The sequence below is a fragment of the Phocoena sinus genome, chromosome 21 (assembly GCF_008692025.1).
Source record: "Phocoena sinus isolate mPhoSin1 chromosome 21, mPhoSin1.pri, whole genome shotgun sequence".
NCBI classification, from domain to species: domain Eukaryota; kingdom Metazoa; phylum Chordata; class Mammalia; order Artiodactyla; family Phocoenidae; genus Phocoena; species Phocoena sinus.
This window is the reverse complement of record NC_045783.1, coordinates 13,923,334-13,941,449: the sequence shown is the minus strand read 5'-3', so window position 1 is coordinate 13,941,449 and position 18,116 is coordinate 13,923,334. Positions and strand designations below refer to the sequence as shown.

At 40.1% G+C, this 18,116-nt stretch overlaps 1 protein-coding gene across 1 annotated transcript; it reads left to right on the top strand.

Annotated features, from left to right (window-relative positions):
- Positions 1-694: 694 nt before the first annotated feature.
- On the top strand, positions 695-15,628 carry CCDC110 (coiled-coil domain containing 110). The gene is made up of 6 exons (XM_032618288.1): positions 695-802; positions 4,560-4,962; positions 10,993-11,048; positions 11,306-11,371; positions 12,589-12,699; positions 13,535-15,628. Exons 1-6 carry the CDS (start codon positions 695-697, stop codon positions 15,626-15,628), a joined length of 2,838 nt encoding a protein of 945 aa, XP_032474179.1.
- Positions 15,629-18,116: the final 2,488 nt, after the last annotated feature.

Below are 18,116 nucleotides of genomic sequence, written 5' to 3'. Positions count from 1 at the left end.
GAAGAATCATCTCATGACCTTGCAAAAGCAGGCTTTGGGTGTCCCATCCCAAGGTGGGAAAAGAAAGCATCCGCATGGTTGGGAACACTGGCATCAGTGGTCAGAGCTCAAGCAGGTGGGGAGGGTGGCCCTGCATGGGACTGGGTGGTGCATGTTGTCAGAGGCAGGGAGGCCATGAAGGTCGTCTCCACAGAGAGGAGGTCCAGCCTACAGTGACAGAGCCCAGAGGGGTGAGGAGCGTGTCTAGGTGGAGAGGGAGCCCAGCATAGGGTTCAGGGTCTCAGTGGAGTTGGGAAGGGGCGATACAGAGTACTGGAACCTAAATGGGATAACGAGGGCATCCACGTGGGGGTAATGGTGAAAGACTGGCATGAGAGCGCATATAAGTAAATATATAAGGGATAATGGAAGTCAATTTTCTCATCTGGAAAGGGAGAAAACTAGAAAGAGCACCGTGATGTTGCATTGGAACTGGAGGCATTGTGAACTCAGCCTTCTCAATGTAGATAAATAAACGTGGATGCGAATGTGCACGTGTGCTTGTGTATATGTATATACATACCCAGGCAGACATTCCCTTGCTCTATCTACTAAGATGGCCTGGGAGCAGCTACACCTAGATAGCAACTTAGCACTCACATCCTGGCTTCTAAATACCATTCTCCTCTAAAAGAAACCAAGTCTCCTCGGAGAAATGGCTGATTTCAGGGCTAGGGCAGGGAAAATACAGGATAAGCCTGAAACATCTGACTGTGTCAAGCAAATTAAAAAGTGCTCTAGTAATGAAGGAGATGTGTCAAAAGTATGCAGAGGCCAGCTGGAGACACTCGCACTGACCCAGTTAGGGAAATTTAAGCAACAATATAAACCATGTCAGCAACAGAAGATAATCCATTCTAACCCACTGAATAAAACAGGCAACTCTGGGTCCATGAGACTCTGAGTAAAGAGACCTCTCGTGACAACTACATGTAAAGCAAGATGTTGGACAGGATCCCTTTGCTGTAAAGGACATTATTGGAAGAACTGGTCAAACTTTAGTGGGGTCTGAGGATTAGATGGCAGTAATGTATCAATGCTAATTTCCAGACTTTAATGGCTGTATTATACTCATGTTGGAGTGTCCTTACAAGATACACATCAAAGTATTCGGAAGTGACAGGACAACATGTCAACAACTCACTCTTAATGGCTCAGGAGAAAATGAAATATGTATCAGACTATACTTCCAACCTTATTATAAGTTGGTGATCTCATTTCAAAATTTAAAACATAGTGGAGACCAAAAGGGCAAAAACACTGGAGGAACTGAAAGGTATCTCAAGTCCAGTTTTACAATTGAATTAAAGATCTATTCTTTAAAAATGCATAGACCTAAAAACCATGTTTGCTGAAAAAGAGCAAGCTGCACAATAAAACGTAAACTATGATACCATTTATGAAAAACTTTAAAACAAACAAGGGCAATCATCTCTATTACTCATTATAATTAGTATAAAAATATAAGAATGGACTGTAAAATTGTACCCTAAATTCATGACAATGGTTTCTTATGGGAGGAGTGTAGGGAAGAAGGAACAGAAAAGGAAGTGGTGGGGAGTTCCATCCTATATGATTCTTATTTTTCTAAATAAAAATCAAATATGCCAGTATAATTATAACTGTTAATTCTGGGAGATGGAAGCAAAGGGTTAATTATAGCCTTCTTCGCAAATTCCATCATTTTTAAATTTCTCAAAAAATAATTTAATAAATAAAACTTAATGAGGACTTTACATTTTATAGGCCATATAAATGTGCATTCACTGAGAAACATAAAATTTTTTATTTTTTGAATTTTGGCAAGTTCATCACAAAGTGGATGCACAATACAAATTAGACAACACAAACTATCTCTTTAAAATATATGCGTGTTCCGGTATTTGAGCTAAAGTAGTTGAATCTTTTTCAACTGAAGTGTCAATTTTTTTTTTTTTTTTTTCTTTTTGCAGTACGCGGGCCTCTCACTGTTGTGGCCTCTACCGTTGTGGAGCACAGGCTCCGGACGCACAGGCCCAGCGGCCATGGCTCACGGGCCTAGCCGCTCCGCAGCATGTGGGATCCTCCCGGACCCGGGCACGAACCCGTGTCCCCTGCATCAGCAGGCGGACTCTCAACCACTGTGCCACTAGGGAAGCCCAATTGAAGTGACAATTTTTTAAAAATAAGGATGAATCACAGGAAAAAATGTCAGCACTCTTAATGGAATCTCACCTGAGACTCTGGGGTCTAGAGGTGCCATCACTGGCAGCCTCCCATGTAACTACTGAACCTACTGTAGTAGGACCCTTTACAGCAATCCTGGCCTGTTATGGAGATAAGTAAACTCATGCTCAGAGACGGCAAGTCACCGAGTCACCATTACCTGCAAAGTTCAGAAATGGAGGGAGTTTCAAGCAGGCTGTGATTGGTGACAACGGTTTTAAGTGGCCATGAGTAATCAGAAAAGACTTCCCTCGACATACATTCACAAATGCAATGAACACCCCCAAAATGATGTGTCCACCATCCACCCGTATTCTGGGGGTTCATGTTCTCTTCTTACACTTCCACGTTCTCTCTCACCAAAGAACAGGGTCTCCATGTGCAACTGTTGATGTGAGGCCCTAACATGGGGCCTTTTCTGAGGGGATGCCATTCATGTCATAGACACTGTAATTACTAAAGACATTTTTAAAATTTATTATGTTTGTTGGCTCCAAAGATGGGCTTTTTATATATTAATTACAATAATTTTCTGACAAATAAATTATTCCTATCCTGAGAATACACATATGTGATTTAGTTTACTAAAGAGAAATGAGTTTGATAATCAAATGATCTTGTTGACCTAACATCTAAAATCAACTGACCTTCTAAGTAAAGAACTGCTTCCCTAACTGATGAACTGATTGGGAAATATTTTAAAATTAGAGTAGGTTCTCTATTGAAATTAGTACACTGGCTAAGTTTGAGTTTTTGATATTATAGCTCTTATCATCTGCTTTTTATATTTTGTGCTAAATGGTGTGGCTAAATCCTCTAATTTAAATCCACAAGTAACTTCTCTGTATACATTTGCCATCATAATCCACAAATATTACATGGCCAAATTAGTTATTATAGAATATTACATATGTTAATTATCAGGTTATTACATAGTAAAATATAATGTTACATAAAATAGAATATTTTATAGTAATTTCTTATTTGTTATGGAAATTTCATTAGTATGGAAGTTAACTTACTAAAATGTAATGCTTTTTTATCTACAGTCTCCCTTCAAAATACTGCATTTATTCAGAATAGCAATTTAACAGACACATTGATGAAAACTTTCGTAGCTCTTTGGAAAAAATTAACTTTGTCAATATCAATCATCAATGGAGAACCTAAGTTCTCAAAATTACAATTTGTTGAAATTGTCTACAACACCACAAGACTGTCGAATCTTCTAGAGACCATTCCTATAGGCTAAGAAACAAGAAATTACAGCAAGTAAACATTGAACCTCTGATAAAGAATTTCATTTCCATGAAAGCAAGCGACATAATTATTATATAATAAGTTATGTCATCATGACTTTAAATTCCTTATTGTGACTTAAAATTTGAATTTTCAATTATTTTATATTCTATCATCTGTAACGGTTGTTATCGCAAAATAATAATATACACTCATTTAAAACTTTTACTTAAAGAGCTCCATTTCCTGATGGGCACAGGGATTGACTGCGGCCACGCCAACCAGTCCTCAGTTGAACAAGCCCCAGCTTCCAACTCAACATTCATCTTTTGCGGGCGGTTTGCCCAGGTGCACAGGAAATGAGCATGCTCTACAGATGAAGACCGGCGCCTCTGCTACAGCTCTAATGTGTACATTTTCATACACGGTTATTGAAAGTTCATTATGGGAAACAGGGGGTCTTCTTTTAAGCACAGCAAACAGACGTCCTTTCACAATAATGGTCTAGGACCGTTCAAATCCCCAAACGCTGAAACTAATTCGACCGATGGGTTGAAACAAGAGGAATAGAACAGAATAAAACAATGAAATGGCGATCAGAAAGGGCGGGGGGAGGGAAGCTCCTAGGTGTCTGCGTGTCTCCAAACATTCCCCTTTCTCCACACAGCTTGGGTCCAACAGGTGCTGTGTTAAATCAGAGTCTGATCGAGATCAATTTCTGGGTCAGCAGGGGAGCGGCGGGGGTGGGGCGTGGGGGGTTGACACACCCTAGTGAGACTGTCGCTGGGCCTGGGAGGCACAACAAAGGTAGCACGCAGCTGTCACGGGCGCCGCTCCGGCTGGGCGGACGTACTGCACCCCGGCCCCCAGCGCGCACCTTCCTCCTCCCCACCCCCACCCTCGCGCGCGCCCCACTGCCACTCGCTGTGTCCCGGCCACCCCGTTACCAAGCAACGAGCTGCCCAGGAGGGAAGCAACCGAGCCTAGTGCCTGGGAGAGGGGAAGGCGGTTGGAAAGGGAGCTGGAGCAGCAGAAATGAGCCCGGGTAAGAGCCGGGTCGGGGGCTGCCCTGGGAGGGGGCTCCCCGGGAATTGGACGCGTGGTGGGGAGCGCCGCCTCCCCCCGCCCCGGCTCCTTCCCGTCTGGAGTGCGGATCTCCTAGACGAGCCGCACACCTCCGCCTTCCCCAGGAGGAAAGCACCGCCTGCGTCCCCGCGCCTGCCCTGCTTCCAGCCTCGGAGCAGCACGGCCCGCCGCCGCGGCGTGGCCCCAGCGCGCCTTCCCGTGGCCGCTCTACGCTCCCGCGTCCCGAATCCCCACGCCTCGCCTCCTTTCTCCCAGCAAAACCAAAAGCCGCGTACTGTTCTGTTACAGAAAAGCATACTGACGAAGAGGAGGGGGTTGACTGCGTTCTCCTTTCAGCACCCAAGATCCTAAATTCCTCTGAGGGGGTAAAGGAAAATGGTGGCAGTGAAACAGGTAAAACCTCCCAGGCCAAGGCTCCGATGGCAGTGATGTTTCTGCCTTTTACTATAGGCAACCAGTACGTTACCTAAGTCCACCGGCCCAACTGGTGTGCTTCCGGTAACTACTCGTAAGATACTAATAATAACTAACACGGGACATTTACTTTGTGCTAGATGTTGTTCTGAGCACTTAAATATGTCAACTCATTTAATCCTCACAACAACCCTACGAAGTAGGTACTACCATTCTCCTCATATTACAAGTGAGGAAACTGAGGCACAGAGAGGTTAACTAACTCCCCAAGGTCACACAGGCAGCAACTGACAGAGCCAGTATTCAGCGGGGTAGCTCCAAGGTCCAGGCCTTAACCTCCATGCTACACTGTACTGCTTCTCTGAATACCAGATAAGAATTGCTGATTTTTTGGACAGTCACTAAAAAGGTACCCATCTTTTTCCAAAAGAAATACCTTTATAGTAAATATTTGTAGACTACAGGATACTGTATAGGGAGGATGTTTGAAGTCATTAAAAAGCTGCAGTTTTCAAGTTCCATATAAACCATGAATAAGATGTGTGGAGGATCTGAGAACACTGAAGCTGGAGTCTCGCTTCCTTGAGAGAAGCTGAAGGAGGCTACACAGCTCTCAGAGGGGCCTGGTGTTCATGTGAGACACCAGGGAAGGAGCAGAGCGCCGTGGGCGGAAGGCAGTATCTAAACTAAGGGGCCACATTGGGATCCTATGGTTGCCCATACGCCACGCGGGACACGTGGGCAATCCAGACGCAGAGGTGCTGCAACAAGTGATGAGCCCGAGACCTGAGGTCAGGTTGGGGTTTGTCCACCTCCATAAACCGGGGACCTTCACAATGGCCTTGTCAAGGGCTCTAAAAAAAAAAGGCTGGAACAGCCACAGCCGGCAGACAAAAGACACAAGACAATTGGATGCCCAGAGCACCAGGATAAGCCACACCTCAGTAGAGGCCGCAGGGCAGTGCACTAACCTGCCCCCTCTCTGCATGAGGCCAGGCAGGCATCCCTGGGCAACAGGAGGGGCAACGGGAAGCCCTGAGTGGGGCAGAAAGCCCTCACAGAGAGTCTAGACATGGAGACAGCTCCATACCAAGAGAGAGTGTTTAAGGTCAGAAGAGACTGAGGGAGCTTCATGTGGCAAGACCGTGTGTTCTCTAATGTGAGTGAGATGGAAGGCTCTGGAGAAAAATGCCAGCGTTCACAGAAAATGAAGTTACATACAAATTAGCACATATGCTTGTGTGAGAGTTAAGTCTTTCTTGCTAGAGCGTGGCAGGTACAAGGGCAGGGACTCAATCGGTGAGAGATATCCTAAGTAAGTTAGGCGCCACCAAGGATGGCAGGGACTTCCTGCTTACAGCTCAAGGCAAAACTAGGACATGTGACCTTGTGCCCTCCCCACTTTCTGTTCTCTCAGCTACACGTCATGGTCACCAAGTGATCCATTCGCTGGGTACTGACCAACAGAACACTAACATGATTTGCATAAATAATGCCGAATTACAAAGTCGTATATATTTCTCAGGTCTCTGATTTTAAAAGGACAAGAAGTTAGTATATGGCGTGAAGTATATATATGGAGTGTCAGAGGGGGGTGGGGGTGTGCAATTTTATTTCAAATAGGATGGTAGGAGACCTCACTTAGCAGATGACATCTGAGCAAAGACCTGAAGGAGGTAAAGGAGTAGTCAGTGCAGATTTCCAGGAAAGAACATTCCAGGCAGAGAGAACAGCAGCTGCAAAGGTCCCTAGGTGGGAGGATGCCTGGCATGTTTGAGGATCAGCTGGTGACGGGAGCAGAATAAGCATGGAGGAGGATAGGAGAAGGGTTCAGAGAGGATACTGGGCTTTGTAATTCCATGTAAGGATGTGCGGTTTTATTCTGAGCAAAATGGGAGGCACTGGAGAATTTGAGCAGTCGTCCCTCCCTTCCATCTCTATTAGAAATTTTAAATTTACCAAATCATCATCATATTGATAACACCCTTGCTGCTACAGTAAGAGAGTAAATTTTCCTTGAGCATTTACTGTGTGCCATGCACTGTGTAAGGCTTTACCTACAAACGAGACACTGATCCCTCACAGTGAGCGTGTGGCAAAGCCAGGATTCAAGCTCAGGCAGCCTGGCTCCACAGCTCCCATAACAAAGCCTCGTGCAGATATGCACACTCCCCTGCTCTGTGCCTTACTATTCTCCATAGGATTCACTCCCATCTTACACACAATATCCTGTGTTCCCCTCACATGGGCAGGGATTTTGCATATTTTGCTCACTGTAGGATCCCCAGCACCTTGGACAGTACTTGATACATAGCAGGTGCGTAAAGATAGTTGTTAGATGAATGAATGAAGACTTGGGTAGAACAGCTCACAAGGCTTCAATAAAACAGTTACTTCTAGGAGTGAGTGTGAATTGTCACGGCAAAACTCAGTATTTGAACCTGAGAATTAAAAGGCGTTGACTACAGAGTGTCTAACATCCTATATAGAATTGTTACCACATTGCATTTTTAAAACTCATTTGTTCTCCCTGCTCTGTTAGCTACAGGTATGCCCTTAAAACTTTCTCTATACATTGAATATGACATAATCTTCTGCAGACTTCAGAATAAATTCCCTATATCTTTACCTTAATGACCTCAAAAGTCATCCTGCTGATAACTATCTTGTTTTTAAATTTTGACACTTAAATATGAAACAGCTAGAGAACTTAAGGTGAATATAATCTGAGTAATATTTCTTGCAATCTGAATAGAGTATAAGCTTCTTCAGGGCTGGCACCATATCCTCTACTTAGTCTAAATACTTCCCAATATAGTACATTTAGCAAGGACTTAATAAATGGTGACCTGTGACTGTGTTCCCTCTCCTGTGCTTCACTGATAATTTCCCTTCCAATTCTAGAATCACATAATCCTATGTGTTTCTTTAAGTACTGATGAATTTTTAAATTATCTTCCCTTTGGGAATAAGTAGTAGCCAATGTCTCTGAAACTCATAAGAAAAACAAAAAGTTATTTTCGTAGCTTTTAAAAATAGATGAATCCAACTCTCTGCCTACTCTGTATCTTCACTGAATCATATGAACTTTGCTGGAGAAAAACACTCACTTCTGAGTCATACCACGGATCTCAATGCTATTTGGAAAAGTTACTTTATTTCCCCAGTAAATGCTTTTGCAAGCCCTGTCCAAGATAACTATTCCACTCTTCTGGTTTCCTCAAATCTCCAACACCTCTCACCGCTACCTCCCAACTTGTAACATGACCTCAAACTATATGAAAAAAATAGAAGCAATCAGACCCCAAATCCCTAACCTTCAACCTTAAACTCTGCTAACCTACCGCCTGTGTTCCATATTCTCTGCTGTCCCCCACTTCAGTGGAAGGACTGTCCCTGCTCAATCACAGGTCATTTCCTCCAGATCATACCTCTCCTGGAATTCTCAAGTACTCAACTTTGGCCATCAGCCTTCCTCATTCTCCAGAATTATTCTTCTCCTCCATTTCCACTATATGATTCCCACAGTAAGCAGGCATATTAGACTCTCTCATGGTTAAAAAAAAGTTCTTCTTAACCTTCACATCTCTTCCAAAAACCCCTATCCCCACCAGGCACCTTACCCCCTGCCACAGTAAAACCAGAAAGCGTTGCCCACGAACCTTCACGTTCCATCTCCCCTTGAGCCACTTCATCTGGGGTTCTGAGCTGCTCACTGCACAGAAAGTGCCCCTGTCTAGGCCAGCAGCAGGGTCCATATTTCCCAGTACAGTGCTCATAACCACTCCCCTGACCCAGAGCCTGACTATCCAACTGCCTGTTGACATCTCCACTTTGATGTCCAACGGAAAACTTTAACAGACCTAAACGAGTTTTCCCTAAAATATGTTCCTCCCCCACTCTTCTCCATTTCAGTAAATGGCATCATCATTCGCCCACCTGCTCTCACTAAAAACCAGGAGTCACCTTTCCTTCCTCGACACTGGCCACATCTAATCCTCCAGCAATGCTTCATGTCAAAAACATATTTTGAATCCACCTATTTTTCTCCATTTCCCGCACTGCCATTCTAGTCCAAGGTACCTTTGTCTCTCCCTTGGATTATTCCAATAGTCCTGCAACTGCTACCTTCTAATCCATTATCATGCAGGAGAGTGTCCTATAATGTTTTTAGTCAAATCAAATCATTCTCGTGATCGAAACCCCCCAAAGCTTCTCATTTCTCTTAAAATAAAAGCCAAACCCCTCAGGATGGCCTGCCAGATTCTCTCTAACCTCACCCCCATCTCCCCCTGAACTCTTAGCACACTGTGCTCCCATCTGCTCAGGAAGCTGCATCCACATGGGCTTTCTTTCTGTTCCAAACACAGGTAACACGTGCTCTGCTTCAGGACCTTGCGGTTTCCTCTGCTCTGAATCTCTTCCTACAGATGTCCACACGGCTGGCCCCTTCTTATCATGTAGGAGTCTTGGCTGAAGCCACAAAACACCAGATAGGCCTTTTCTAACCGCCCTCCCCAATGCTGTCCTCACCACCCCCCCTCACTGTCACAGTAGCCGATTTTCTTTGTGTTATCTATCACTGTTTGGAAGTATCTTGTTTGTATCTTTGTTTGCTTTTTTTCTGTTTACTTTTCTTAGAAGGTAGGCATAGTGAGAACAGGAGCTCCGGCTGATTTATTCATTGCTGTGTCTATAGTAACTACAGTGGGGCACACCACGTAGTAGACACTCAAAATCTGAATGTGTGATACTATTGAAGGAATGAACCACTTGAACATGAAACAGTATTTAAGGCCAAATCATGAACTTATCAAAATTATTCTAGACTTTCAGGTAGAGACTTTAGAGCCAAAGAAGACCCCAGACCTTCCTCCCCCACTACAAAAGGACATGAACAAACACCAGCAAAAACTTCACCAGCAGTACCTGGAGAAGGAAGGGGGCACCCCCTCAGGACATAAAATTGGAGAGTGGAGGCCAAAGACAAAAACAGATGATTCTGGCAAGGCTATCTATAGCATGGCTCGTAACTCCCTCTGACTTTCAGAGGCGATAAAGAAAGCCAGAATCCTGACGATAGCTCATTAATGCACCCCTGCCCAGCCCCCACACACGGTCCATCCCTGCCCTGTGATGAAGGCGGGATTCTTCAACTGGCCAAATGGCTCCAGGCTCTGAACCACAGCAGCTCTCTCAGTGATGAGGGCCACATTGGGACTGGGTGGAAGGAAGTACACTTTGCAACCAGATTCTGTAACATCTGGCAGACTGCCATTCCAAAAGAGATGCACTGACTTCTTTAAAAACCTTCTCGTACAGCAGAAATTGTCAGCCTGGGGCAAATTCTAACATAACTCTCATTTCATTCAGGACATGTTTTTTAATTTTTTCAATAAAAATTTACAAAGCAAGTAGCCTAACATTTGGGAAAAAAGAGGAATGTATGTCAGGAAATGTGCAAACGTTATATAGTCTCTCCCCCACTGCAGAACTAAAATCTATTTTCTAGGAAGGAACACACGGATCCTTATAGCACTTTGCTTAAGAGCATAACAAAAATTACGTTCTATTAATCCAAACTGTTTTCCATGTTAAGGAAGAAAAACATCACGTGGCTGTTGCATAGGTACTGAGACCTATATAGGACTTTGCCAAGGGTCTCCCTTAACATAAGAATTGTTAATTTTTTTTACCAAAAAATATAGTTTATATCCCAGAAACAAAGATATCTGAGTTCCTGAGAGTTCTCAGTTTGGTGTTACAAGTTAAGGGTTTATTGTAAAAGTAAAACCACTATTACAACCTTAAGTAGGTGCAGTATTGTAAGTCAGATGAGAATTCTCTCTTAAACTCACTATGCAGCTAGCATCGGGTTTTTCTTAATGTGAACATCAATCATCTCTTTGCCTCACCATCCAGGAAAGCTAGGAGACTGCTTTCCATTAACATTGCTTAAAAATAACACTTAAGGATTAAATCACATCATTTTTCAATTTTACTTTTTAGAATACGGCTGCATAACAGAATCAGAAAATCAAATCCAACCACACTCAGCACTGAAAGTGAGTATATTTCATTTTCTCAGAAATGTAAAGTCTGATCTTTCTCAGAATACTTCCTGAATATATAAGGGTTTTCCACAAAAGTCTTCATCAAAATGCACTGGAGAGTGGGCAAGAATGATGAAGAATGCGGGTCACCTGACCCTCACATGATCCTGGTAATAGGCAACTTCGGGGGATTTTTTTTTTTTAATTGTAACAAAATGTATGTTCACCTAAAAATGTTCAATTTCATACCTTGTGTAATTTTGTTATAGGCCCTTCAGCATCAGCTGGAATCATTTCAGGCTCTGCGAATACAGACTTTGCAGAATGTTAGCATGGTATGTTTCTTCTAATTTACATAGAAAATATCCAAACTTAGAGCACTGTCACACACTTCTAAACTGATGATCACTATAGCCGACTGATGAGTTGGTATTGAATGTAATAAAGCCACAACCTATTCTAGACACGAAATTGGCAGGAAACTATATTCTGTTATACTTGCATTTGGATATGAGCCCAAAGAAATAACACTCACTGATTTTTTTTAAAAACATATGTTTAAAGCGCTACCCATATATAGTCTATAAATAGGGACTCTCATTATAAGTGATAATAAAATCTAAGTCAAACGGACTAAGGGAAAAGTGTACTTTATTAGCTCTAGTAATGCAAACCCTCGGAATAGTTCACTTGGGGATGGCTTCATCCATACGGTCAGGACTCACGTCGTCAGGGAACCAGCCTCACTCCTTATCTTGGTTCTGCTTTTGACAGTAATGTATTCTCAGACTCCATGTGGTAGCAAAAGGGTTGCTAGAAGTTTCGGCCCTTATCCTTCCAGATTCCAGTTAGACAGAGATGAGACCGTGCTTTTCTCTCCTAACAGTGTGTACTGAGTTCTTGGTCTGATTCTGACAGCCCCACATGCAGTGCTTGAAGCAATCACTGTTCAGAGGGAGGCAACGCTCTGACTGGTTAGCTCTGGGTCACATGCCCACCCCTTGGAGCTGGAGGAGGGATCTGTATCACCAAAGGCACATGGACTTTATCCAAAAGTAAGGGGTAGTGTTAACGGAAGGAGAGGGCATGGATCCTGGGGGTACATAACACAATGCATAGTTGCCAAAGACCCAACATAAACGTCATCCTGATATTCCTGAAGCAACTGCAGGAAAATGGGACGAGAAGATAAAATCCTCCTGAGGCTGACGGAATAGATTCCATTCTGATGACAGAGATCAAAGACCTTTGATTTATTCAACAATGTAAAAATCAAACATCTAAAATTATTTTAATTCATAAGATTTTATTGTTTTCCTAAATTAAGTCTTTCTGATTTTATAATCATGTAGTAAAGACATCCTTTTCTTAAAGATTCCTTCAATGATAGAGATTACAATAAATTAAATTTAATTTTTAATTTATATGATGGAAAAGAATATGCATAGGAAATGTAAAGGTATCTTTCAAGTATAATATCTATCATCCTTGTGCATTCATAACTTTATAAGTGTGAAATCAAAGCCTGACATTCTTAATTTCTCTTTTAAAGGTGCAGTCTGAAATCAGTGAAATATTGAACAAAAGTATTATTGAAGTAGAAAACCCACAATTTAGCTCAGAAAAAAATCTAGTATTCAGCACACGCCATGAAAAAGCTTTGGTATGTGTTTCAGTACAAAATCATTCCTACATTTAGGTACTTCAGAAATGTTACTGCAACCAGTTTACCTTCACCTTTACATTCTCCCCTTCTTCACAGGGCGACTGGATTGTCAAAGATGAAAATAAGGAAACTCCTGTCCTGAAAACCCTAAAAGATGTGCGTTTACCTCTGTACTTCTGCAATTTTCTTGTTTCTCTTAGGAGAGCGTGTGAAGGGCATTTGACTTAATCCATATACCTAAAGATTCCCAAGTAAACTGAAATACACGGCAGTTTTTCTGTCCACTTTGAGTTTTTCTACTTTTAGGACTGACTTACACCTAGAGTGAGTTCTCTAAAACAGGTCCAAACTAGAGTCACTGTGTCTATACTTATTAGAACTTCACACTTTCTCTGTGAAGTGTCACTAACCCTAGACCCATTTGAAATGAGGAAGACAAGCTAAGGTTGACAAATAGCCCAGAAGTAGAAATTTTCATTTTCCTTAAACTTCCCTTTGAACTATTACTTCTCTCTTCCCCACCTATCTATGATGGTCTCTAGAAATGCCGAATTTATATTTCTGGAATTGAGGGGTTGGCCCTTCTATCTCACCCCCTAAGGAAGTAAGTGCAATTTCTAAGCAAATTGTGAAGACCAGAGTTACAGATCTCAAAATAACAGTAGATTTTCTGGAGAAAATGAATCATACTTGTCAGCCTCTTTGCTGCAGAAATGGATAAAATGTTCATTCTGGTTGTAGTAAAAGCAATTCCTCCACAAAATATTATCTTAATTTGTTGGTCATGTAGCAAATGATAGTATATTTATAGTGTGATTTTTATTGTTACTAGCCTGTAGAGAATCAAGAAGAAACCCTTTCTATGGAGAAAATTCAGCCTTTTGAGGATCCTAGGACTCTTCATTCCGTAGAAGAAATATTCAGTAGTGACAGTGTTAACAGGCTCTCTCAAGGTATAAATATCCCATGCCAGATACATTTCAAGGACATATTAACTTCAACAGATAATTCAGCTTCAGAAAATTCTGACTTGAAGAATTACAATAACCTTTATAATTTCCTACCTAATGTACCTCAAAACGGGATGTCTCAAGCTGATATGGTAATTCTGGATAAGTCCAGAGTTACTGTGCCTTACCTCAAGCATGGATTTTGTGAAAATTTAGATGATATCTGCCATTCTATCAAACAAATGAAGGAAGAGCTTCAAAAGTCACATGACAAGGAACTGGCACTTACAAATGAACTGCAAACTTTAAAAGCTGTTCCAAGGAATGGTAACTATGACCTGCCCCCCACTCACAAGGAAAAAATTAACTTTATTAAGGAAGAAAATATTGAAAGTAACTTAAATGAAGATATAAAATCAAAGAGAATTTTGGAATTAGAGGCACTAGTAAACAAATTACTCCCACCTAGGGAAACAGTGTCAAAATTCCATGCGAATTTTCGTAGGAAATGTAAAAAACTATCTAAGAGTGAAATACACAGGGGGGAAAAGAATGAGAAAAATAATAAAGAAATTCCTATCACTGACAAGAATACTGCAGATTTAAAACTCCACTCCACACTTCCAAAACATACACTGGCATTCTTTGACCCAACAAAATATGCAATGAAAGACAAAGAAAGACAACGATTTGCAGCAAAACAAGGATCAATAATATTTGAAAGTGAGAAGACATCCAACGTCAATTCTGTTACTGAACAGTGTGTAGCAAAAATTCAGTACTTACAGAATTACCTGAAAGAATCTATGCAGATACAGAAAAAAGTACTGAAACTAGAGAATGAAAACCTAACCCTTAAAGCGAAAATTAAACTTCTTGTCTTTACCACACAATCTCTGATACAGAAAATTGAAATGTATGAAAAACAACTTAAGACATTGGCTGAAGAAAAGAACACTATTCAGCCCAAGTTAATTAAAACAGAAGAAGATGGCAAAGAATGTGTTAAAGAAGTGAAAGAAATAATTAGTAACTATAATGTTCTCCAAGGACAAAATAAAACCCTAGAGGAAAAAAATAGTCAACTTTCTTTGGAGAAGCAACAAATAATAGAAACATTAGAACAACTAAAAAGTAAGGAACACAAAACTCAAAGTGACATGGCCTTTGTCAATAATGAAAATAAACTATTGATCACAGAAATGGAATCAATGAAAACAAATATTCTGTTGATACAAGAGGAAAAAGAAATATTAGAGGAAAAAACATACCAGCTTCTAAAGGAAAAAGGCTCACTTGAAAATGAACGAAAAGAAAACCAGCTAGAGATAATGCAGCTAAAAGAGAAAGAAAGATTGGCAAAAACTGAACAAGAGACACTTCTTCAAATAATAGAAACAGTTAAAAATGAAAAGCTTAATCTTGAAACAACCTTACAAGAATCTACTGCTGCGAGAGAAATGATGGAAAGAGAAATTGAGGATATTCAAACATACCAATCTACCGCCAAAGAGAATTTTCTGCAAGAAATAAAAAATGCAAAATCAGAAGCAAGTATTTATAAGAATAGTTTGTCAGAAATGGGCAACAAATGTGAGATGTTATCAAAAATGTTAATGGGAATTAAAACTGATAATCAGATTCTAAAAGAAGAACTAAAAAAACATAGTCAAGAAAGTATAAAATTTGAAAACAGCATCAGTAGACTTGAGGAAGACAAAATACTTTTAGAAAATTATGTAAGAAGTATAGAGAATGAAAGGGATACCTTGGAATTTGAGATGCGGAATCTTCAAAAAGAATATTTAAATCTAAGTGAAAAAATCTATAATCATATTGACCTATCAAAAATGGGTTACATTTCAAGAAGAGAGAAATTCCATTTTGACATCTATGATATTTATGAAGACACCTCTAGTCCTAGGAGTAGGCCTTTAGCCCCTGATTTGAAAGGTATGTATATCATGGTGGATTAGCAGAAATACGTTTAAGATTCTTTTAGCCTATCGGGCATTAGCCAGAGGACAGTAATAAGAAGGTGAGTACAATTCAGTTTTGTAAGATTTGTATCCAATTTATTATATAGTGGAATTATTTAGAGATTTTGCTCTTTTGATAAAATTCATATTATTTTATTATACTACTTCTATACATTGTATATGACCAAAGCAACTTTGGCAGCAAACAGGGATTTTTTTTAATTATTATTTTTCTGCAATACACTTAGAAGTCCAACCTTCTAAAAAATTCTTCTTTTTTTCCAGGAATTCCAAGTAAACTGTATCAATTGCTTCCATCCAAACCATGTAAATAAATTTCTAAAATAGTGTTTCAAAATCCTTTGTCCAAGTACTTTTTTCAACAAAAAATTTTAAATTCACTTTTTACATGGGATTACAATTACCTTATAATTGATTAGACTAGTTTTTTTTAATTCCATATTGGAATTAGGTATATATTTTTATGTTGTCAAGAACTATAAACATTCTGAGACTTTATCCAACTTGTAAGCTAATATGTTAGCCTGACAGTTTCATGGGTTCTAGTGGAAGACATGAGACTACTGGGTCAGAGATAAAGGACAGTTTGTTGCTTACAACAATAGCAGGAGCCAGAGTAACAGCACTTTTGCACGGGTTCTCCAAGCCCCAGTTCCTATAGGCAACATGAAAAGGGTGACACAGTGGTTGCATTACAAGAGAAAACTCTAAGCTAAGGGAACCATTACTTTTCTGAGTGCAGTAAGCATGCCTGCCCTTTGCTCTAGATGGAAACATTACCTTTATTATACAGGACAGTTAGAATACCTGCCCTTGCTCCAGCAGAGACACTATCTCTAGCTTCCAAGACTGCTTGTTATACAAATAAACTTATTGAATTTTGTCAAATGCTTTTTCTGCACTTTATTGAGGTGATCCTGTGTTTTCCCCCTTTAATCTGTAAATATGGTGACTACATTGATTAATTTTGAAACATTACACCAACCATGAGTTGCTGATATAAACTTCATGTTTATCATGTATTATCCTTTTAACATACTTCTGGATTCAATTTGACAATATTTTGTTAAAGATTTCTGCTTCTATGTTCAGGATATTGGTATCTATATTATTTTCTTTTTATGTCTTTATCTGATTTTGGTGTCAGGAAAATCCTGGCCTCATAAAATATAAGGTCAGGTTTTCCAAGAGGAAAGTGTTCCCTCCTCCTCTATCTTCTGAAAGGATTAGTGTAGAATTGGTATTATTGATATTATTCCTTTCTAAATACATAATTCACCAGAGAGCCTGGAGTTTTCTAAATGGAAAGGTTTTACACTGCAAAAACAACCCCATTAATAGATATAGAACTATTCAGATTTTCTATTTCTTCTTGAATCAGGTTTGATCATTTGTTGTTCCAAAGAATTTTACATAAGTTCTCAAGTGTTTTGGCATAAAGTTGTTTATAATAATCCTTATTATCTTTTTAATGTCTAGAAGACCTGTGATGTCCCATCTTTCACTTCTGACATTGATAATTTGGGGTTCTTGTGATTCTTTGGGCATCTTGGATGTGGATTTATAATTTTCATCATACTTGGAAATTTTTAGCCATTATTTCTTTAAATCTTTTTCTCTCTGCTCCCTTCTCAGATGCAATAACACATATGTTAGACTGTTTGATATTGTCCTAGAGCTCACTGGTATTATTTTCATTTGCTTTTCAGTCTTTTTTCTGTTTCACTTTGGATACTTTCTATTACTATATCTTCAAATTCACTAGTTTTTTCTTTTGCCATGCCTAATTTTCTACTATTCCCACTTACTGAAGTTTTTCATTTCAGTTATCTTTTTTTTCATCTCTAGATTTTCCATTTGGTTCTTGTTTATAACTTTCTTTCCAATATGTTCATATTTTCCTTTAAATACATTAACATGGTTCAAGTAGCTATTTTAATGTCTTTATTTGCTAATTCCATCTTCTCTACTGTTTGGGGGTTTATTTCTATGGACTGATTTTTCTCCCAGTTATGGGTCATATTTTCTGGCTTCCTGGCATATCTAGTATGCCAAAAATCCATCTGGAAGATGGGTTTTTGTGAATTTTACATTGTTGGTTGTCCGAATGTTGTTGTTTTCTTTATAAATTGTTGGAATTGGTTGTGTTAGGCATTACATTACTTCTGCTTCAATTTGATGCTTTCGAGGCTTGTTTTTTAAACTTTTATTAGGGTGGGTGTAGAGTAGCCTCTCGTCTACTCTAGATCCTCTGGAACCACCACTGAATGCAGAGAGGTGAGAATGTCCCAGCCTTGAATGGTTCCTGGCCTTCTGTGAGCTGTGGGAACCATGACAGGTTCGTGTTGTTCTTTGTTCTGTCTCATGGAATTTAACCTTATGCATGCCTGTCTTAGATGTCAGCAGGGTTAAGGGGATTCCTATGCAGATTTCTGAACTCTTTTCCTGTGTAGATCTTTCCTCT